The sequence below is a fragment of the Mustela erminea genome, chromosome 20 (assembly GCF_009829155.1).
Source record: "Mustela erminea isolate mMusErm1 chromosome 20, mMusErm1.Pri, whole genome shotgun sequence".
NCBI classification, from domain to species: domain Eukaryota; kingdom Metazoa; phylum Chordata; class Mammalia; order Carnivora; family Mustelidae; genus Mustela; species Mustela erminea.
In genome coordinates this window covers 2,174,235-2,196,621 of record NC_045633.1, presented here as the reverse complement: position 1 = coordinate 2,196,621, position 22,387 = coordinate 2,174,235, and the positions used below count along the sequence as shown (strand labels likewise).

At 53.2% G+C, this 22,387-nt stretch overlaps 1 protein-coding gene across 3 annotated transcripts in view; it reads left to right on the top strand.

Annotated features, from left to right (window-relative positions):
• KIAA0556 (KIAA0556 ortholog) overlaps positions 1 to 22,387 on the top strand; it is a 172,712-nt gene that overhangs the window by 92,031 nt on the left and 58,294 nt on the right. For all 3 annotated transcript variants that reach the window (XM_032328072.1, XM_032328073.1, XM_032328074.1), the window contains exons 10-14: positions 13,978 to 14,150; positions 14,629 to 14,694; positions 16,012 to 16,133; positions 17,226 to 17,328; positions 21,583 to 21,798. In XM_032328072.1, the coding sequence (XP_032183963.1) occupies positions 13,978 to 14,150; positions 14,629 to 14,694; positions 16,012 to 16,133; positions 17,226 to 17,328; positions 21,583 to 21,798 (680 nt within the window). The remainder of the gene's footprint in view (positions 1 to 13,977; positions 14,151 to 14,628; positions 14,695 to 16,011; positions 16,134 to 17,225; positions 17,329 to 21,582; positions 21,799 to 22,387) is intronic.

Here is a 22,387-nt window from a genome sequence, read left to right as displayed (position 1 = left end):
GAAACGAGAGGTTACATTGATCAAGTACTTGTGCGAGCCAGCCCCTGCTGTCAGCTTTTAGTCCTATCACTTGTAAGTAAATGATCATCCTTACACATAGCCTTCGAGGTAGGTCCAGGGATTGTCCCCATTTCAAAGATGAGGAGCTGAGGCCCAGAACAGGGGATTTACATGCTGGAAAGTGGTTGACCTAGGCCCCAAACCCTGGTGGAGAGACTCCATGCTGTGTCCCAATCAGCACTGGAAGCCCTCAGTGAATCACTGCAGCCTGAGGCCCTGGGTCTCATCCAGGGGCGGAGTGCGCCCAGGGAAGCCGCTTGCTCCTGGGTTTTGCCACCCCAAACAAAGCACCTCACAGAGTTCAAGGCATCCTGGTATTCCAAGCATTTGGAAGCCTTGGGTGTCCTAGGCAGAAATCCAGCCCCAGCCAGCCGGCCTCTGTTAGACAAGCAGTCCAGCTGAGCCAGGGGCCCTGACCTCTGGGGCTGGCATTCCACCCACGTCTCCGGGAGCTGGAGGGACTGAGGCCTGGGCTTGGGGCAGGCGGAAGGAGAAGGGGCAGTAGCAGAACAGCCGGCGTTGACCAGGCTCAGCTCGAGCTCCGTGAACACCAGCCCTGGACTCCCCCAGCCGCCAGCTCGGAGGTAAGGATCTGAGAACAGGTCCTTTATTTGGGAGATGGTCCCTGGTTAGAGGGGCAGCAAAGGGAAGGAGCCCAAACTTGTTTTATCACCAAGCAAGTTCACTGGGCAAGTGGAGTGCCCTCCTGGCTGGGGAGTTCGGGGGGCAGAGCTGAACATAAGCCCCCGTGTGGGACCACTGCTCCCCACCCTAGGCCAAGGGAGCCAGGCTCTTCCACAGCCCTCCCAGGGCCAGCGGAGCCCAGAGCCAGAGTTGCAGGCTGAGGTCTAGCTGACAGACGGTGGGCAGGACACCAGCCCAGCATTACTGATCAGTTCCCATCACAACCCAAACTCCAGCTGAAGGAAAAGACACATGAATATGAGACAAGGCATTCTGGGTAGCAAGTAATTTTATTTTTCTTAGGGGTGATGGGAGGGCCCGCCGCGGCCCTGGGCTTGCAGCCCAGTAGCCCAGCAGCCCAGCAGCCCTGGCAGAAAGCAAACCTGCACACCTGCTTTAAGTCCTGCCCACGCACCTAGTAGCTCTGTGACCTCAGGCAGTTTGGTTAACCTCTCTGGGCCTCCGTCATCCATCTGCCCAGCAGGGATAAGAATGATACCCTCATCTGGGGGTTACTATAAAGCTAAAAGGGCTGGAGAGAGGCTCACCTGGCTCAGAGCAGCTGCTCGGTGGAGTCAGCTGGCACCGTTCACACAAATGCCAGCCAAGCCTCAGAGCCACTGTCATCCCCAGCTTAAGTCAGGGGCACTTCCGGGAGGGAGATACAGGTGCTGTCAGAGAAGCAGATGGAGTGGGTGCCAGGCAGCAAACTCCAGGAGATCCCTGTGGATGCTGTTGCCCCCTTCTCCCATTTCACAGATGAGGAAACTGAGGTTGAAGACCTGGAAGTGACCTGCCGAGATTAATAGGCAGGATGGGAAATTGGGGGAGCCACTGGGGCCAGCCATGAGCATCCTGGGGATGTGGCCTGGCCCACAGGCAAGGCCAGCCAGGGAAGCTGGGCGCTGGGGCCCAGGCCTGGGGCTGTAGTCCTGGCATCCTCCCCTCTAGCCCAGTCAAGTCCTGGATGCGTTTCCAGGCAAGGCAGCAGGTCATTTGCTGTCTTCTTTGACCTCACCAGCAACCTGTGTATGGAGCATCTACCCTGTGCCAGCCCTGGTCCAGGCCCTGGTGACCCAGGGAGCAACACACTGTTCCTGCTGTCTTGGTGTTTATATTTCAGTGGGCAGGGATAGAAAACAAACGGGAAGATGGGGTGGTGACAACCACCACCAAGACAGCAACTGGGTGATGGCTGGGCAGCATGCTTAGAGGAGGCCTCTCTGAGGAGGGGAGACGTGAGCTGAGACATGGTGAGGTCAAGGACTAGCCTTTTGCAGAGGAGAAGGCCTGTGCAAAGGCCCTGGGGTAGGAAAGAGTTGCTCAGTTAGCTCAAGAATCAGAAAGAAGGCTAGAGGCCAGAGCATAGCCACTGAGGGGAGGGCAGCTAAGATGGAGTCACAGGTGAGCAGAGGCTTTTATGAGCTGCTTTACATTTGAACAAGGTCCCTCCGGCTGCCACGTGGAGTGTGGCCTGTTGGGAGTTGTGGTGGCTGTGGGATGACCAGGGAAGAGCCCACTGCAGGATGCAGAAGGTGGTGACTCGGTCTCTGAGTCTTACCAGTGGCTGGATTCCTGATAGCAGTCTAGCTTGGTGATGAGACTAGTTGTGATTTACCCTGAACAGCCAGGTTAAGAAGCTGGGCAGTGGGGAACCCGCCGTGATAGGGCAGGGAGAGCCGAGACTCAGCAGTGACAGGGGATCCCGGACTTGTCGCTTGTCTGGTGTAGGTTCTGGGTCTGTGCCACTAGCAAAGGAGACTCAAGCAAGCCGGGTGCCTGGAGCTGGGTTCTGTGTCTGGACAGGTCATGTTCGGTGCTAAGCCCGCTGCAGGAAGAGTGGGGTCTGATCTCTGTCCTGCCTCAGCGGGGAGTGACCTGGGCATGCAGCCAGACCGAGCCTGCGGGTGGTGGAGTTGTCCACATCCCACTAACACGAAAAGCCAAAATCCAGTAGTAGAGCTTGGACCAAACTTGTCCCTGGGACTTGATGGCAAGAGCCAGAGCCTGGAAAGTCACCAGCGTGGAGCCTGAGGAAGGTAGACTTAGGAAGGGAATTGCTCTGGAAGTGGTATGTTGACAAGGGCATGTCAAGGTCAAAGCAGCTGATAGGGTTCGAGATGTCCTGTGTGCAGTTAGATAATCTGAGATATCGTCTATACAGGTGAGGAGTAAGATACATGGTGTCAGAAAAACCTGGTGAATTTTGGATCTATCTGCTTTGGTCAGAAGAAGCCAGAAGGAGAAAGAGAGAAGGGACAAGGGGACAAGGTGAAGGCCGGGTCAGCCCTCAGAGCCCCAGCGGCCAGTGGACAGTGTGGGTGGCAATCCCAGGTGGTGGTGGCTCTTTGACATCCAAACTAGCTCCACTGACCACTGCTTCAGTGGCCAAGACTCCAGTCTATACTGCTGGTGTCGACTCTTTGTGAAAAAATTAGAAAGGGTTTCCAGAAAGTTCCTCCAGAATGAGTTGCTCTACACTCCAGAGTAGTGTGCCACCATGCAGGAAGCCTTCCTGAGCCCCTGGTAGAGTGCGAGCAGGACCCTGCTGATCCAGCAACCTTCCCACCCATCCTGCTGGGATCACCGGACTTCCCTCCTTAATGTGCCTGCCATGGTCACGAGAGTTTCCATGACTAGGTAATAAAATGAAGAGCCAGCACTTACAAAGCACTGACCCAAAAAAGCCATGCTTTATACCAGACATATAATCTTGCATTTAACCATCTAAACTGCTCCGTGAACTAGACACTGCTGTTAGCAACAACTGTTATACAGAGGAAACCAAGGCACAGAGAAGTTGAGGAATTTGCCCTAAGTCAGACAGCCAGTGAGCGATGAAATCAGTGTTTGAAAACCTGACTGCAGGGGTGCCTGGGTGGCTCAGTTGATTACGCATCTGCCTTTGGCTCAGGTCGTGATCCTGGGGTTCTGGGATCAAACCCTGCGTCAGGCTCCCTGCTCAGCAGGGAGCCTGCTTCTACCTCTCACTCTGCCTGCCTCTCTGCCTGCTTGTGCGCTTTCTCTTCCTCTAATTAATTAATTAATTAATTACAAAGAAAGAGAGAAAACCTGACCATAGACTCTGTTTTCTTAACTACTCCACTGCGTGAGTGGTCCCTCCTGTGTCAACTAAAATTCTCTTTGCTTACTACATATCCACATCAGCCTGGTCCTAACTGAAAACATGCCTAAAAGTCAGAGCTGAGTCACTTGTGGTATTTTTTCTAATGTTCTTTGATGTAAATATATAACTGCTAGTATTTTTTTTTTAAGATTTTATTTAAACCTTTATTAAAGAGCGAGCGAGCGAGCACAAGGGCATACACAAGCAGGGGACGGAGAAGCAGGCTCCCCACTGAGCAAGGAAGCCCAATGCGGGACTCGGTCCTCCATGCAGGACCCTGGGGTCACAACCTGAGCTAAAGGCAGCCGCTTAAACGACAGAGCCCCCCAGGCGCCCCAACTGTTAATATTTTAAAAACCATGTAGCAACTAAAAGAGTTTTGAGGGACACCTGGGTGGCTCTGTCTATTAAATGCCTGCTTTAGGTTATGCCCACCCTAGTGACATCATCTTAGCCCCAGCATCTGCAAATACTAAATAAGCTCACACTGATAGGGCCTGGCAGGTTAGGGCTTCAGCATCTTTTATGGGGACACAATTCAACCCATAACCCATACCTTCATGGACAGCATTTTGCAAAGAAGAGCTTCGTTAATTTATAATTGGCCATTTTCCAGAAAGTTCTGGAATGTTCTAACAAATTACATGCAGTGTGTGGTGCAAGACTGACAAATACACGAGGAGACGGGAGTGAAGAGAAGACGAGGGGAGAAAAAGTAGGAAGCCAGGGGGTGAACAACTCCCTCTGCTTGTGAGGGAGTTCAGGAGTGACTCTGAGCTTCCTGGGCACCGTGGCAAAGGAGCCTATGTGTTCATGTAAACATATAAACATATGTCACTGGGTCCTCTGATGAAAACCAGATGACCAGCTGTCCCTGGTACTGGGTTCTTGGAGCCATTTGTCCCATCGTCTCCCTGCAAAAGGACACTGTCTGAGGTCATGGAATCTTCATTTTGAACAGATTTAGAGCTCAGCCTCTCAAATATCCTTGGTCCCTCCATAAGCTAAATTTGAAGAAAGTCAAAAAGCACAGCATGGTCACCACCCTCGCACTACAGTGGAGCCGCTCTTCACACGGGGATTTGGTTCTAAAGGTCAGAAAAAGTGCAGGCGGTGGCCCAAGAAACTCGTGGAAATCCCTCAAACTGATGATGAGAGGAAGTTTCCATGAGTGTATATGGCTCTGTACAGACCGCCCCTATCATCTCCAGTAAGCCCCAGAGCATCGTCTCTCCTCCAGGGCGGGTCCAATCCCAGCTTCTTGGCTGAGTCTCAGATGAAGCAGGTGGCTTCGTTTAGGGTCTGCGCTACAGTGAAAATGTGTGTTTTTAGACATTGGCATTATGCTAAGGGCACTGGATGTTCACGCCCCCAGAAGCACAAGGAACCTGAGACTTCCCCAGAAGACAGTGGAATCAAATCAGCTCACCCTTTCTAGGCAAAATCTGGACTGCTCACATGCTTTATATTTGTGGGGGGCTGTCTTCTGGGGGACATGCACCAGTGAGCCTCTTTACGTCTTCCTGGTGAATGGAACCTTTTATCACCACGGTGTCTCCTGTTCAATCCAGTGATGCTTGTTGCCCTAAAGCCCACCAGCTTTCTTTTGTGGTCACTGTTTCCATGGTGTGTCTTCTTTTTGTCCTTTTGCTTTCCAACTTTCTCCTTCCTTACGTTGAGGTTTGTCTCTTGTAAGCAGCATGTAATTGGGTTTTATTTTTATCCTCTAAACAATCTACATGTTTTAATGGGCACATTTAGTCCATTTACATTTAATGTAATTGCTGATATACTTGAGTTTAAATCTACTATCGTATTGTCTGCTTTTTATTGGTTCTGCCTGTTTTATGGTCCTCTTTCTTTCCTTTCTTTCCGTCTTTTGAACTGATTACTTTCTGTTGTTCCTCTTTTCCCTCTCTATTAGCTTGTTAGCTCTACATCCTTTTATTATTCTCTCAGTCATTATCCGAGATTGCAACACGCAGTCTTGACTTATTTGAGTCCACTTTAGATCACTAGCAAGTTTACACGGCTTCCCCTTCGGTGGAAGGACCTTACAACTCCGCAACTCCCATTCACTCCCCTCCTGACCTCAGTGCTGTTATTGTCATGCTTTTTAATTCTTTCTAGGTCTTAAGCCTCACTAGATGATGGTATCATCATGATTATGATTGCTATTATTTTTAATTTTACGTAGTAGTAATTCAGGTCGCCCATCTTGTTCACCTTTCTGAGCTTTGCACTCCTGGCTCTTTGCAAGTCATGCTGACTCTCCGGCTGTGGCCCCAAGTCTGTCAGCAGCTCTGCCCAGCCTCCCAGCTTTGCGGCAGCTCAGATCAGGGTCAGTAGCTCCTTGAGGGAAAACACTTCCCTCTCTGGGTTTCCTTCTCCTGTGTGCTTTTGACCCTGTAATCCTTCACAGCCCTGTTCACGCTCCACATCTTCAAACACATTTCTTTGTTTCAGACAGATTTGTGTAATATTTGGTCCAGGTTTTCTAGCTGTGCTCCAAGGAGGAGTTGGTCTGCATTAACATTACCAGAAGTACCACCTACCGCCTGCACTCTTTAAAGAGCTATTTCTCCCCTTGCCCCTTTGCCTTTGGCCAAGGTCATGAACTTGAATTTGTGTCAATTAAATGTACTTATGATGCGTGAGAACGTAATTCCTCTCTGTCACTGTGACTGTCGTGGTTCTAGTGAACCAGTTCTTCTGTCCTGTGCCACTCTAGTCTCTACCCATGAGTTTTCCGCAAGACTTCCAGAGACCTGTTGTCATCTTGAGGGTGAAAGAACATCGGTCTTTAATGTGGGAAGTTTACTGTCCGAGTTGTCAGAGTGCTCTAGGGAAGTGATGTATCTGAACCACTTTTCTCAGACAAGCTGCCAACCACAGAAATAAAGTAACACCCCTCAGCGTGATTGAATTAGAGGACCCTGACAGCCCGCACTTAGCATTTCTATCAGGTACCAGCGGCAGAAAGACCATTCTGCCGAAGCCCTGAGTCTTATAACATAGTTAGTCAGTGTTCCTTATTAATCACAAGTGACAGAAACCCAAACTGGCTGGAGCAACGAAGGAAAATGTATTGCTCCCAGACCTGGGAAATCCAGGACTATAGATTTAGCCTCAGGCATGGAGGGATCCAGGTGCCCAGATGATACCACCGGGAAGCTCTTTCGTCATCACTTAGCTCTAGTCTTCTCTAGTCCAGCAGGTCTCAAACTTGGAACGTGCATCAGAATTATTTGCAGAGCAAATGAAAACACAAACTTTTGGGCCCCAGCCTGTTTCTAATTCAGTGCATCTAGAATGGAGCCTAAATCTTTTAATCACCTGGCAAGTTCCAGTGGTGCCGATATTGCCAGTCCAGGGATCACACTTTGAGAACCATGTGTCTGGTCTCAGGCACAGCCCACAGGTGGCCCCCAGGGGCTCTAGGCTCTCTCTTACCAGCTCAGCAACCCTAGAGAAAGGGACGGCTCCTTTCCTAATAATTCCAGCAGAGCCCAAGAGCCAGCTGTCCCCTGAACGGATCTCTAGTCTGCATGGTCTGGGAGAGGCAGTTCTGTCTTTGCCCCAGGCTGGGCCAGGAATGTGGTCAGATCTGTCCAAACTCTGTAGCCCGAGAAGAGTAGGGAAGGGCCGGTTCCCTGAAGGAAAGCCTGGGTGCTATGCAGCGGAGTGCTGCTACGGGGAAGTCAGAAGCAACTGACTTCTGACTTCTGAAGCACACAGATGTTTGCTACCCATTCTCCAGGGGTAGGATACGGACCAAAGGACCGTCCTATCCAAGAGAAAAGAGTGGAACCATTCAGTGAGGGTGGCACGGGGAGCCTTGATTGCCTTCCTTGAAAATCATATGCATTCCCGGCGCAAAGAAGAGCTAGTGGCAAGAGGATGAGTATAAGAGTTAGAAAGACATCTGCATACATACAGACAGACAGAACTGTAGAGTCATAGCCATCTGCCATGGAGAGGCCCAGAGAAGCTCTGGAGATGAAAGAACACAGGCCCTGATGAGCCGTGTTTATCAGCTGTTTACAGCCGCCTAATGAGCTGTCCCAAAATCAGTGGCTTGAAACAGCAGCCCTTTGGCTTCCACTGAGGACGCTGCAGGTGGACTGGACGGTGTCAGACGGCCGGTCACTCAGATGACGGCAGGCCACTTGGCCTGTGGACCTCAGCTGGGATGACCTGTCTCTGTTCCACGTGGTCTCACTAGCCAGCATGTGGTGGTCTCAGTGAGGGCACACCCAAAGCATAAGTGCTTTTTTAAGACTCTGCTTAGTCACAATCGTCCAGTGACCTGTTAGCCCAAGAAAGCCACCAGGCCAAGCCCAGCTGGAGAAACAGACTCTACCCCTTGCACCACCCACCTCGAGCAGGGAACGGAGGAATGAGTGGACACTGGTCACCGTCTCTTACACCACAGGAAGCGTGTGGCCTGATAAGGCCGCACTTCGGTGAAATGCATGGCGGTGTGGAGTACTCAGGCGTGGACCTCTGTCCCGGCGCAGCCAGCCCCCTGTCCCCCTGCCAGTTGGATTTTAGAGACGAGTGTGGACATCTCTGGACAAAAGAGGGCTAAGTCAGCTGTTTCCCTGGATCTTTCACTGCACAAATCAGTGCCCAGTTTCCAGGCCAATGGGCACCCAACCACGGCCAGTGGGGGTGCACCGTGGAACCCAGAGGGCTCACGGCCTAACGGGGGCACTGCTACCCAGCTCCAGCCCTGTGATCGCCACATGGGAATGCTAATCAGAGGTTACCAGCTCGTATGATTTTTTTCAGGAGACACCAGGAATTCCAATTTTCAGGTGGATTTCCTCTTTAAAAAAAAAAAAAAAGCTTGGCATCTATTTCCAATTTGAAAAAAAAGTGAAAGTGGCACAATACACATCTGCTGCTGGATTTGGCCTTCGGGCTGCTGGCTTACGATCTTCTCCGTGAACCTTGTTCTCAGATGTAATATCCGCCCTTTCAGAGGACTCCCAGGTGACCTCCGAGGCCCCGCACATGTGGTGAGGGGTAATTTTGCTGAGACCCTGAATGTGAGCTTTTTCGAGTCCCGGCTAGCAGGTGGGAACAAGTCACCCAGCCTGTGAGCCGCCCGGCAGCCCTGCATACCCCTCTCCTCCCGTGACATGTGTTATATTCACGGCAAATCTCCTGTGTTTGATAGGCTCTTTGTTTCCTGGGGAGAGAGAGAGAGAGAGAGAGAGAGAGAGAAGACAAGTTTTGGCAAGGCAAAGAGCAAGTGGAGTTAACGGGAGAGGGATGGTTTTCGACCAGAAAAGAGCAGTGTGGGATAAATTAAAATGTGCAATTTGGTTCTTGCTGGTGGCACAAATTTATTGTGTGAATAAATCTGCCATTCTCTAGGTGTACGACGAAAATAAGTCCGCCCTCATGTGGTGTTCAGGCTGGTGCAAAACGGGCTCGGCCAAGTGAGCGTGAGAGCGTCCACACGAGTTAAAAGGTGGTGCCTCGTGTGTCGTGAGGAAATGCTCAGTGAACACGAACTGATCAGCAGAGAGGAGGTTCAGGAGGATGCAAGCGCCCTGTGTCCATGTTTCTGGAAAGCCATGGGTGGGGAAGGCTTTGGTAGGGGAGCTTCCGGGTTGACCTTCAGAGAAAGGGTGATTTACTTTCTAAAAGCATCATCTTAGCATAGTATGACTCAAAGGGCACAGGCAGCTCGCGGTGATCATGCTGTCGGGGGGAGTGTTCCCTCCCAAGAGAAAGATGCTTGGGGCAGAAGTGTTTTTGCAGCCAGAACTGGACCCCACTGGAAGAAAAAGCCTTTCTCAGTATCCTTTTTGAAGAAGAGGTGAGTCTAGGGTTGCAGCGACCAAGGACAGGTGGTGGTGTCTGGCACCTTCTTCTACCCTGGTCCCGGGCTACTGAGGCAACAGAGGGCGGGCCACTTGCCCACGGAAAGACGGTAAAAAGTCAGGGGTCGCCACCCAGCTCCCTTTAGAACGACTTTATACGTGCTCCCATGTGGGCCACAGAGGAGGAGCTCATGAATTGCAGGTTCTGCTTGTCCTGGCACTGCCCAAGACTTCCGTCAACACGGGGGTTTGCCCCGCCTCATGTCACAGCATGAGCACATGTGTTTAGCTTGACACACGACCTCAGTCGCTAATTTATAGAATCATCTATAGGATCAGAACGAGCCTTGAATTCTTCAGCTCTGCTTTCCTGCAGATGGTGGAGGGAACAGGACGCAGTAGTGATATTCACAAAAACCGAGACTGACAAAGTTTGGGGCCGAAATCATTTTCCGTACATGCCTTTGACAGAAATCATCATGCTAGGTGCCAGGGTCGTAGCATGAGGCCTGTTGGGCTGACATGGCCTCGGGCCCACATGAGAACCAAGGCCGAGATCTCTTCAACCTCCTGCCCACTCCAGGCTGCCTTGCCGTACCTCATCTGGCAAGCCCCGCCCACCGCAGGGCCTCGGCACCTGCTGTTCCCTTGGCAGGTGCCAAGGCGGAATGGCCTCCTTGTGTGGGTATTCGCGGGGCCCTGCCTTCAGGTCTCCGCTCAGGTGTCACCTACCCTAACCAAGGGGCTCAAATAGTGTCTTTTTCCCTGCCACCTCTGTCACCTCTGGCCTTTGCCCCACTTTGTTCCTTGTAGCGCTTGTCTCCACCTGCCGGTAGATCCAGTGTGCACCTGCCTGATCCGTGTCTGTCTCTGTCCCTTGACTGTGAGCTCTGGGAGGCGGGGTCGGGGTGGGGCACGTCATTCCCCAGCTTAGAGTAGGTCAAGAGCCTGTGTCATTAATGACCTTTGCCTTGCCAGGAACCCATTTCCACCTCAGCTACCCTGGGGGCGAGGGTGTGAATTTTTCTGTTCCAGCTTCAGAGTAGCTCAAGACCAGGTCCTTCAGCTTCCTTTGACTCCTCCTCCCTGTCCCTGTCCCCCTAGCTACTCCCAGGACCTGAGCCCCGTGTGGCCGTCTGCATCCCTTTTACCCACCCGCATTTCCACGCCAGTAAGGACCCCCTACGCCCCACCCCTGTCAGCTTGATATGCTGAGCTGCTGCCAGTCCTCCTTTCTGCCCTGTTGGGGTATTTGTTTTACCGTCCCATTCCCCCCCACCCGGCCCCGTTGCAGAGCAGACCAAGTCCCTCATAAGGAAGGCTGTAAAGTGGCCTTGACCAGGACGAGCAGAATCCCGGGTCATTTTCCCAGCAGCTCCTTACGTTTCTGTCCCTGGGAGCAGCATTGAGGCACTAACGAGAGACAGCACGTCGAAGTCAGACCATGACCCACTCACTGTTCATTGCCCTGGCCGGCCGGCCGCGGGCATTTGAGGTACCTTTGGGTGCCCCTGACCGTCCTGGGAGAGTGGCTTGGACTTGTTGTGGCCTTGGGGTAGGCTAGCCCTTCTGGCTCTATTGGCCTTCATAAGATTTCTTAAAAACCAGAATAGGTCTGTAAATACATAAAATTCAGGGGATTTCACATAGATTTCCAATTCTAGCTTTTCTTGGGGGGCGCGGGGAGACCATGCTGAGAGTGTAGCTCAAACGGCAGCTGCTGGCTGGAGCTGGGCTGCGGCCCTGGCACAGGGCATTCAAATCCACAGCCACTCCCTGGGCGCCGGGTAGAAAGTGATAGGCCCTCATTTTAGTTGAGCTTTCCCATAAAAACCCAGGGTCTCCCCTCAGCCCAGTGCCCGGCCGTACGGGAAGCCGGCCTGGTGCAGCTGCCTGCTTCCACTCCTCTGTTCCCAAGGCCGTTCCGGATGTGGCTGCTAGAACATTCCTTCAGACGCAGCATGCTGACACGGTGTAGTAGATGGTCGAGTGCCGCGTGGAATGCTCAGTACTCAGCGTGGATGGTTGGGCTCAAGGACTCAGTATTCAAAGGATGCTGTGTCATGAATCCTAAGAGGTCACCCGTGAATTCCCAGTGTGTTAGAGGCCGGCGTCCGTGTCCATCTTTGACATGACTGCGGGTTGATACAATCCAGTCGCTTCTGCCGAATTCAAATCTCTGGCACAGACCTGCTCCCAGACTCAGACTCGAGTGTGGACGTGCAACTTGTTGGCTCCACTTGGATGCCCGAATCATACATCTCGGGCCCAATGTGTCCAAACCTGAGCCCCTGCTCTCCGCTCCCAAACCTGTTCCACCGAGCCCTTGTCGCTCAGCCCTTCCTGTCTCCCAGCCACACCCACGTTGTCCGGCCACCCCAGGGGCCCTGCCTTCACTACATTTGCAGGATCTGACCGCAGTCTGTGTCCCTTCCCTGCCACTGCCACGTCTCCCGCTGGCTGCAGCTGGAAACTTCTAGAAACCTAGTCCCTTCTGTCCCCAGCTCAGCACCTAAGTCAAGTCAAGTCCTCCCCTCCTTTAGAGCCTACCACGGCTCTCCCTTTCACTCAGAGTAGCAACCTTGTGACCTCCACGGCTTGGAGTGTTCCCCCACCCGGGCCTCCTGAACCTGTCTCCCGGTCTCAACGTGTCAGCCCACACACGGCACCTGGCTGCTCCGGGAGCACACCGGAGCACGCCGCCCACGGGTGTGTCCACGCCAGTGCCTGGACCACAGTCTCACCCACCGCAGCCCCTCTCTGTTCTGCTCTTGCCTATTCCTCCGTAACATTTTCCGACATCTAACGCTCTGTTTTGTTGATCGTTTCCCCCAGCTACTTGTCCTACTTTACAAAGCCGGGTTCTTGATTCATCTCGTCAGTGCTGGGTCCCCAGTGCCGAGGACAGAGCCAGGCACAGTGGCCCTCAAGAAATATTTGCCGAGGGGATGAAAGTCAATTGGGAAAAGCCTCTTTAAGCATTCTCTTAGAAACATTTCAGGCAGTTCTATTTTTAAATGGAGTTTTTTTTTTTTTTTTCCCAATATGGAAAGATTCCACACATAAGTAATTGAGAGGGTGTTACAGTGACCTCCGTGTGTCCATTACCTGGCCTTCGCAGTCATGAATTGATGGCCAATGTCTCTTCATCTACATCCCCACCCACTGCCCAGATGATTAGGAAGGAAATTCGAGTCATCATTTAATTTTATCTGCAGATAGTTTAGTCTGCTTTCCTTTGCTGCATAGCCCTCTGCTGGGTGGGCGTACCGTGGTTTATTTCATTCAGCCAGTCTTACTGGGCTCTGTCTGCATGTCACTTTATAAAACCAATTGTCCTCTCCTTAGAACTTCTGGAATCGCCCACAGCATTGCAGGGCTTTTTTTCTTAAATTGGGATGTAAAGTCTTTGCAATTCTTGTTGCCCATGGAAAAGCAAAACAGGATAAAGTAAAATATTCCCAGATACCCATCTGTCTCCACGAGAGCATATATTAGTCCCCATAAGTACTTCGTTAGAGCTTACAACTTTTTATTTAGATGCGATTTCAAACTTAAAGTTGCAAGGATAGCGCAGCTGACCCTCCATAGACCCTCCAGCCGTACTCACCGGCTGGTAACATTTTGTCCCAGATGATGGATTGAGTGATTGATCAGTTTTCTTTTACATAAGCTCCAGGCCCAACACGGGGCTTGAACTCACGACCCCAAGATCAAGAGTGGGACGCTCAACTGACTGAGCCAGCCAGGCACCCCCTGTTCCCACTGATTTCTGTCTGTGCTCTGTGTGTATCTGTGTGTGGATGTGTGTGTGTGGATGTGTACGGGAGATTCAGTTGCAGACACATTCTCCTTTACCTCTAAACACTGCAGTGTGTGTCTCCTAAGACTGGGGCGATTCATTTCCCATGAGCACAGCACACTAAGGAAATTCAGGAGAGTAAGCATCACTATGATACCGTTATCTACGCCACACACTGTATTGGGGTTCCTCTACTTGCTGTAGTAATGTCCTTTCTGCCAGTGTTTTCCCACCCAGGATCCAATGCCAGGTTTGAAACCACATCCTGCTGCCATGTCTGCCCAGTCTCCTTTAATTTGGAATTGCTCTCTGGGCCTTTTTTTTTTTTTCCCCTTGTCTTGTGTGACCTTGACATTTTTGGAGAGTACAAGCCAGTTGTTTTAGAATGTTCCTCGATTCAGGTCTAACGGATTTTGAGCTGCACTCCGTGAATGCAGTCTAAAGGCATACCCCATTTCCACCTGCAGGACCCGGAAGCCGCCGCGAGAGACCCCTCTCGGCCACCCGAAAACCTGTGCATGAGGCTGAGGACCGAGAGGAAGACGCCTCAGCGGTGCTCAGGGCCATCCAGGTGGAGAACGAAGCTCTGCAGAGGGCCCTCCTCGGCAGAAAGACTGAGCCCTCCACCAGCCCACTGCAGGTGCGTTCAGGGGCAGAGGGCAGGGACCACAGGAGGCTCCCCGGGGACCCGGTAGTGTCTGAGCAGCACTTGCAAAAGGAGATGTTGCATAGGCATCCTGAACTCATATCTGCCCTGTTTTCCTGCCCCTGACCCACTGCTCCTGTTCCAGAAACTTCCCTGGCCTGGCAGGTGTTTGTGTTTGTGTCCAGCACCTTCAGCTTTGCACAAGAGGCAGGAGGATGGAGGCTTTGGGCACGCCTCGGTTACACACCCCACACTTCCAGCTGCTCCCCGGGCTCTAGCACTGGCTGCCCTTTGGGGCGTTCATCGAGCAATACCTGTTGTCTGTCTTCTTGGAGCTCAGTCCTTTGCCCCTGACATTTGTGTCTATGGGATCTCAGGACGGTCCTTGCACCTCTGTGCCCTGTCTGTCCATGCAGAGTAGACAGTGGATGGCTATCTTCTGACCTCAGATCATGTGACTATATCATTCTAGGACATGGAGGGACCAGCAGCAAAACCGTGGACCAGTCTGCTGAAGGGCAAGGAGGAGAGCCCTGAGGTCGGTGAGGACTTGAGCAGGTCAACAAAACCTTGTGCCCACTGTCCCCAGCAGCACCCAGGAACCTCCAGACAGCTTCCCTCTGTGGTCCCTGCAGGCCCTCCCGGTGCTCCCTGAGCACTGTGTCATTCTGCCCATTTCACAGATGGGGAAACCTGGGCTGGAGTAGCTTGCCTGAGGTTCCGAGAGGGAGGGCCAGAACTCACTCAGGCCCGGGGACTCCAGTTCCTTGTTACGTTTCTGCTTCCTGACAAGACAGCACAAAAACAGATCTTAGGACCCTGAATAAATAAATTGTATCTGTACCTACCTAGGTCAGTCAGGCCTATCTCAGCAAAGAGGGCCCCAGCAAGTTCAGACGTGAACGAACACCACACCCCGAAATGTGTTTGTTAGATTGTGCACAAGTCTAGGCCATGTACTCAGAATCCAGAGGTGGCTAAGTCAGATCAGATTAGCCCCTGGCCTCAGGGAGCTTGCAAACAAGCAAACAAAGCCATAAATACACAGATGACTGCAGAGAGACACAAGCGGAGAAGATAATAGATGGTGGCTCCCCTCTGGGAGGGCGGTCCGAGGAAGCCCCTTGGAGGGTCCTGTTTGAGCTGAGCCCTGTGTCTTAGGGAACGAGCCAGCAGCACGGAACAGCAGGTAGAAGGGACAGGGGAGTGCGTTGAAGTGGGAAGAACCTGATTAGTGGTGGGGATGGGGGGCCCCAGCGGGTAGGGGGACCGACAGGGCAGGGAAGGGACACGAGGTGGGGAGGGGAGGAGGGAGCTCCCCAGAGCACCGCTGAGGTTTCCTTTAGATGTCCCTCCTGTTCGTTCTGTCTTTCCCAGCCCTTCTTTCTCCTCGTCCGCTGACATTTCCGACTGGTCTGCGGACTGCCCACCCCGTAGGCATGATTTCTGGATAACCTGACCCCGGACCCGCAGAGCCTCCAATAACTAAAATCATTTGCAGATAGAGAACGGAGCACGTTTCTAGTTGAGATGATAAATGTCAAAGGAGGATTAAGAATGAAAGGGCCATAAGGATGTCACTAGAATCCTTCCGGGGAGTCTGGTTACTTTGTAGCAAACAGAGCAGGGGTGTGACCGAGAGGGGGAGATAAGATTTTGATGAGAGAAATTTTTCAGTAGCTGATTGAGGAGATCGTTTGCTGAGACCCCCCGGATCATAAGAAACAGGGATCTCTTGACTTTTTGCAGAGGTCGTGGTGGGGGTCCGGGACCGCAGCAGCTCCTGTAGACTGCGTCCCTCTCAGTCCTTTTCCCTCTTGCTGCTTCTGAGCATCGCCATGCCCCTCCCCCGCAGCTTCCTACAGCCCCGGCCACCAGCGCGACCAGCCCGGCCAGCCCGCAGGAGCCGTCCAGGGCAGCAGGGGGAGCCAGAGCCGTCAGCGAAGCCATTGACAGAATCGGCCTTTTGGGGAGCAGGTACTTACCCAGGTGGCTTCAACACAGAACCAGAACCCCACAGCGATGCGGCGATGAGCATCTCGTTGTCTGCGCCTTCTCTTTGCTTCTCCTGTGTTACCCCAGGCCCATGTAAAGCTGCTCCCGTGTACCGGACCCTCCCTCCCCCTCCGGCCCTAATGCACGGAACAGAGCTTATGTCTTTCCTGCCGGAGTGTCTTTGCTAGTCCGGTTCCGTCCATCCTGTGTAAGATCTTATCCACCCTCCCAGAGTAGCCCATGCAGCGGACAGTGGTGAACTCGCTGTCAGTGGGCCAGGGGTGGTGGGAGGGGCCCCACCCAGGCATCCCTCTAAGAGTCTGCAGTCCTCAGACTGGAAACCAGGGCTGTGTGCCCTGGCGGCCATGAGTACAAACCTACGGGTTCCACGCGGGAGAGGGCTAGTCCCTGAGGGTACTTCCATCGGATAGAGCTCTGTTTGTGGGCGGCACACGTGTCCCCCAGTGCTTTCTTCGTCATCAAGATCCTTGTGCTCTGGGGTCTTGAGGGTCCCCTGCCTTAAACAGCACATGTGGGGTGCGTTTGCAAACCCCACTCTGCTGAGTGGGGAATGCCTGTGGTCCCAGAAACAGGAGGCGCAAAGTAGGTGTGTGGCCCAGGAGTAGTGGGGGTTTTTAGTAAAGGTCCAGAAAGCAAATTCTTCAGGACTTTCACCTGGTTGGTTGGTTGGTTGGTTGGTTGGTTTTAATAGCCCTTCAAAAGGTAAAAGCCATTCTCAGCTCAGCTCGCAGGCTCTGTAGACTGTGATCTGCCACCCCCTTGCTCTAGACCCTTCCGAATTACCAGTCAGCTTCGCCGTCTTAGCCGTCTTTCCGGTCTGATGCCATCTCGCCCCAGACAACTTCCTCTCCTTGGCTCTTCCTTCGTGACTAGTTACCGGTTATTATAAGGGGCGGGGGGCAGCCCGTGCGCACCTTTGAGCTCTACGTGGGGCAGGGACTCTCTTCTCAAACCGCAGCTTCTTCTGAGCTAGAACAGTTGGTGCTGATGGGTCTGTTCCCTGGTGCGAACCATCTGCCACTGCCGGTGTGCTGAACCAAAACCCCCTTTCAGGCAGCAGCAAAGGCTTCTGAAAGTGCTCCAGGCCATCGAAAGCGACTCTGCCCGGCTCAGCACGGTTGCTTCAGCAACGGAGGAGTGTGTGCCAGACCCAGAGGTGAGAACATTGACTTACAGGGATTTCTAGATGCATTCGGCATCTCGCCCGAAAGCCAAGGGCGGAAGGGTCCCTCGGTGCCATCATCCACGTGCGGTGGGGATGGTGACACGGGTAAACGTAACGTCCCTCTGCCCGAGTCTCCATCCCCCTCCCGCCCAGCACCCAGGCAGGCATGGGATGGAACCAGGGGTCACAGCAAAGAGAAGCCTGTTCACACAAGAGGCAGTATAAATAGCAGGTAAGCCCAGAGGAGAACGTCCAACATCGCTGGCCACCAGGAAATGCAGATTAGAACAGCCTTCATGTCCCACTTGATATCTGAGCTCTAGGATTTTTTTTAAGATTTTATTTATTTATTTGCCAGAGAGAAAAAAAAAGCAGAAGCAGAGGGAGAGGGAGAAGCAGGCCCCCCGATGAGCAGGACTTGATCCCAGAACCCTGGAATCATGACCTGAGCCGAAGGCAGATGCTTCACTGAACTGAACCACCCAGGTGTCCCTCCCAGATTTTTTTTATGATGACCTCTAGGACTGGCAAGGTCAAAGCAGGCTCTCCCAGCTGGCAGCAAAGTAAATGGGTGGAACCCTCTGGAAAAGCAGAAAGGCCGGGCTCAGGAACAGCCTCAGAGACACGTAGGTCCTGCCGGCCCAGCGGTCCTGCTTTCTCACACTAAGGCAATCGCTGAACACAAAGCCAAAGCTCCAGGCACAAAGAGGTCTGCTGCAGACATGACTGGAAGTAGGGAAGAATGAGGAAGGAAAGAACCAGAAATAACATAAATGTCTCATGATAACGGAGCTAATCGGGAAGGCATGACACATGAGCACAATGCAGTGGTGTAAAAGGAGGGGAATTATCATTATGGCGATTATGCAGGATGAGAATGGCGAGGAGACAGAGTTAACTGCAGAAGGCGATGTTCATCTCCATTGGGTCTGTTGTGGCAGTGCGACCGTGCAAAGCCGCAGCCGTGCGACATGTTAATGCACGTGAACCCAAAGGCCAAGGCAGCATCCGGGCGGAAGGGTAACGGGGGTTCACGTTTCTTTTGTGTTAGAAGGTATGTGTCCCCCCATATCCTTCGCAGCCCTTCCTTTACCCAAGGCACTCACCACTCCCACGAATGGCCACGTAAGCCCTCCCAGAGCCATGCAGAGAAGTCCCATGACAGCAGAAAGAACCCCACGCCAGCTTGGACCCGAGCTCTGGCTCCGGTCTGGTGCCATTATTTAGAGGGCGTGTAACCTTAGACATACCTCTTAGGCTCTCTGATCCTGGGAGCGTGCGGTTGCACGTTGGGTAAATAACCCATGACCACAGGCTGCCATGAGGCTGTGAGGACAGGCACCTCGATGGCCTGGCCTACGGCAAGGAGGAGCCCGCAGATTATCAGTTGGAAGTTCGACATCTAGAGACATCGAGAAAATTCAAGGCTTTACCCCACCCCTCCACGCCCCCTGCATGAAACAGTTAGTTGCTTTCTCAGCCATGAAGATCCTAAGTGTGGTAAAACCTGAGGCACGTTAAAAGGAACCTGGATTGATCAAGTCTTCCTAAGGTGAACAAAAAACCTGGGGCACATGGAATTATCCAATGAAGGGAAGGAAATGATAGACTCTTATAGTAAATACCACAGTGGGGACCAGGTGGGGCTTGATCCAGCAGCTCACGCTGCGTCTCCACCATTTCAGCTGCATCCTGTCCGCACCTCAGCACCCAGGCCCGGCTCTGCTGTCTCTCTGGGACCCCTCAGTAGCTGGACTGATTTCCACCTCTTGCCCTCATCCCCTCAGGCCCTATGGTCAGGAGAGTAGAGCATGTCCACCACCCACAGGACCGAGAGGGGGTCATGGGCCCATCACGGAGCCCCCTCTCCTGGTGGCTCAGGGGACCAGCCACACTGCTTCATTGGACCAGTCAGGCTCCTCCTCCCCAGGGTGGGAAGGGGCCCATCCTCCTCTAGGACCACCCTCGTGGCCGAGAAAAGAGAAGGGGTGACTTACCGACCGGAAAATCAGAGGTTCTTGGTGAGAGCAGGGGAGGGGGCAGTGAGTGCCAGAGCCCAGGAGCTGCCCAACCAGCGCTTGCCTTCAGCCCTCACGAGGGATTATAACTAAAGCAAGCAATTCAGAAGCAGGTGAAAGCCATCGAATCCCAACCCTGGCAAGTTGTGACACTTCCTTAGTTAATAGACCCTTCAGCTTCTTCATTTCCAAGCCCCGCTGCAGGACTTCACACGTTTCAGATTGCGCGGGTTGTGCGATCCAGCAGCCCCTCTGTGAGGCAGCCTGTCCGCCGCCCATCTGGGCCTCCTCCTCCGAGCTGCCAGCAGCCAAGGTGAACTGTGCCACCTCTCCGGGCCTTCCTTCGGGCTCACCTTGGCAGGACAGCGCCCCTCCCCAGCACAAGTTCATCCACCTCCCAGTCCCAGGGGTTGAGGGTCCTCACTGTCCTGTGCACCTGGGACTCACGCCCGGTCAGCCCCCTGTGGCAGAGAAGGACAGCGCTGTGGGCTCTGCTGACAAAAGCCAGCCCTGTGTCCCTTCTTGGAGCTGGGAGCTGACCTCCCCCCTTCCCTCCCTCCCTGTCCCCAACCCCATCGCGTGGCAATCAAGGCGCGTCCAAACACACACTGCGAGCGATAGCACGTCTCGCTGGCTATTAATTAAAAAAATAAGTAGGGAACAGTTGCTGTTCATTTGCTCAACTCCCTGCTCACAGAACCGTTGCAGATTACCAGTGCTAATTAACAGAGGGCATGTGCACGCGGGGAATGCACCATTTTATGAGCGACTGATCCGTGGCGACCAGCACTGCAGTCAGGCCCCGCAGGGGCCTCGGGAAGCCATTCTGCAGCGTGACTGTTTACTGATGGCATCATGCAGCCCCAGACCAGACTGCCGACCCACGAAGGAGGCAGCGCTCGAATCAGCTGGGGGAGAAATGGCTAGAACTGGACCCTTAGGGAGCGCACCTGGGGGCCAGGATGCGTGGCAGAGCCTTCCCCGGTGTCCCGATCTCCCTTAGTCTCCACGACGGGATGTCAGAGAGATGATGTCATCATCTCCTGTTTCCCAGCCAGGCCGAGGGACATCAAGTGACTTGGCCAGGGTCCTGCGTTACCGACCCAGTTCATCTGCGAGGGCGGCCGTAACCGCACACCGCAGACGCGATGACCTAACAACAGAGATGTGTTTTCTCACCTTTGTGCGGGCTGAAGTCCAAGAGCAAGGTGTCGGCAGGTGTGGTTTCTGCCGAGGCCTCTCCTCCTGCTTTTCAGAGAGCCATCCTCTGGCTGTGTCCTCACGCGGTCTTTCTCGAGCATGCGCGCCCCCGGTGTGTCTCGGGAGCAGCGCTCCCCTTTCTGGAAGGACATGGGTCGGACTGGATTTGGGCCTCATTCATGGCCTCCTTTTACCTGGGTCACCTCTTTTAAAAGCCTCGTCTTCAAATACAGCCGCATTCTGAGGTACTGGGGTTAGGGTTTAGCGTCTGAATTTTGCTGGGGGACATAATTTAGCCCATAATACTGTCCCCAGTTCAGCCAGTGGGCCACAAACACTCAGTGATGGGGGAGCGAAGAGCACGTTCAGGCAGAATCTGTTGCTTTTTAGACATTTTTTGTTATTTGCAAACTCTTACAGAAAATACTGCTGGGGGGCGCCTGGGTGGCTCGTGGGTTAAAGCCTCTGCCTTCATCCCAGGGTGCTGGGATCGAGCCCCACATCGGGCTCTCTGCTCCGCAAGCACGGAGCCTGCTTCTCCATCTCTCTCTGCCTGCCTCTCTGCCTACTGATCTCTCTCTATCAAATAAATAAAATCTTTAAAAAGAAAATACTGCTGGGGTTCCACGGTAACTATGTGTTTTTTTAAAGATTGTATTTATTTATTTGAGAGAGAGAGAGCACAAGTAGATTGGGGATAGGGGCAGAGGGAGAGGGAGAAGCAGGCTCTGCTGAGCAAGGAACCCCACATGGGGCTTGATCCCAGGACCCTGGGATCATGACCTGAGCCAAAGGCAGACGCTTCACCGAGTGAGCCGCCCAGGCACCCCCAGTAATAATATTTTAAGTGCCTGACAAATAGGAGCTCTTTTAATCTTGGTAATAACCGTGTGTAAGGGTGCATTCTTACCCTCATATGGCTGGGGAAACCAAGGCCCTGAGTGGCTAAATTAACTTGTTGCTTAGTGATAAGCTGAATCCAGCCTGTCCCATTTTGATCCTTTGGCATTCTTTTCTCTTCGTTAAGGATAAATTGAGAATAAAAGGCGGAGACATCGAAGATGCCATCTGTGTGACCTTGGAAATCCTGTCCAACTGGGGCCATGCGTCCTGGGTGGGTCTCACGGAAGTGGAGTTCTTTGACCTGCACAACACCAAGCTTTATGTGTCGCCCCATGACGTGGATGTCCGGACCACGGACACGCCTGGGGAGCCGGGCCACCTGGTCAACAGGAGCTTCGCTGTAAGTGGCGGCAGTACCCGAGTGTGGCTCGGCCTCGTATTTTGATGCTTTTTCTCTGCCCACAATAGGGCTGTGGTGCAGGTGCGGGTGATACAGGTCTGGGGAGGGGAAGAAGAATAGAATCTTCCTCTGTCGTTCATTTGGGCAAAGTAGGAGGAGCCTGAGGGAAAGGTCCCGGTGAGGGCCTCCCCGGCCATCCCCCGAGCTCATTCCCGGATCCCTGCTCTGTGGGGTTTTCTTGGGAGGGGGAGCAAAGTGGAGCCCCCTTTCCTCCACCCTGTAGTTTACCCCAGGCACCGCCAAATGTGGGACCCCTGGGGGTCATTGAGGCCATTGCCTTCGTTTTATAGACAAAGACACTAAGGCCTGGGGAGGAATATGAATTAGTCAAGGTCACACTCCTAGAAGGTAGTGGGGCCGCGTTCATGGCCCCACTCAGGCCCCAGGCCCACACCCGCTCAGCGTCCTGCTTCCCAACCAGCACCAAAGCTTCCTGTCCTTTAAATATCTAACGGTCGAAAAGGGAGAAAGAGAGCGCTGGTGTTTGCTCCTGTCTCCGCCTGCATGTGGGACACAGAGGCTGGGAGGT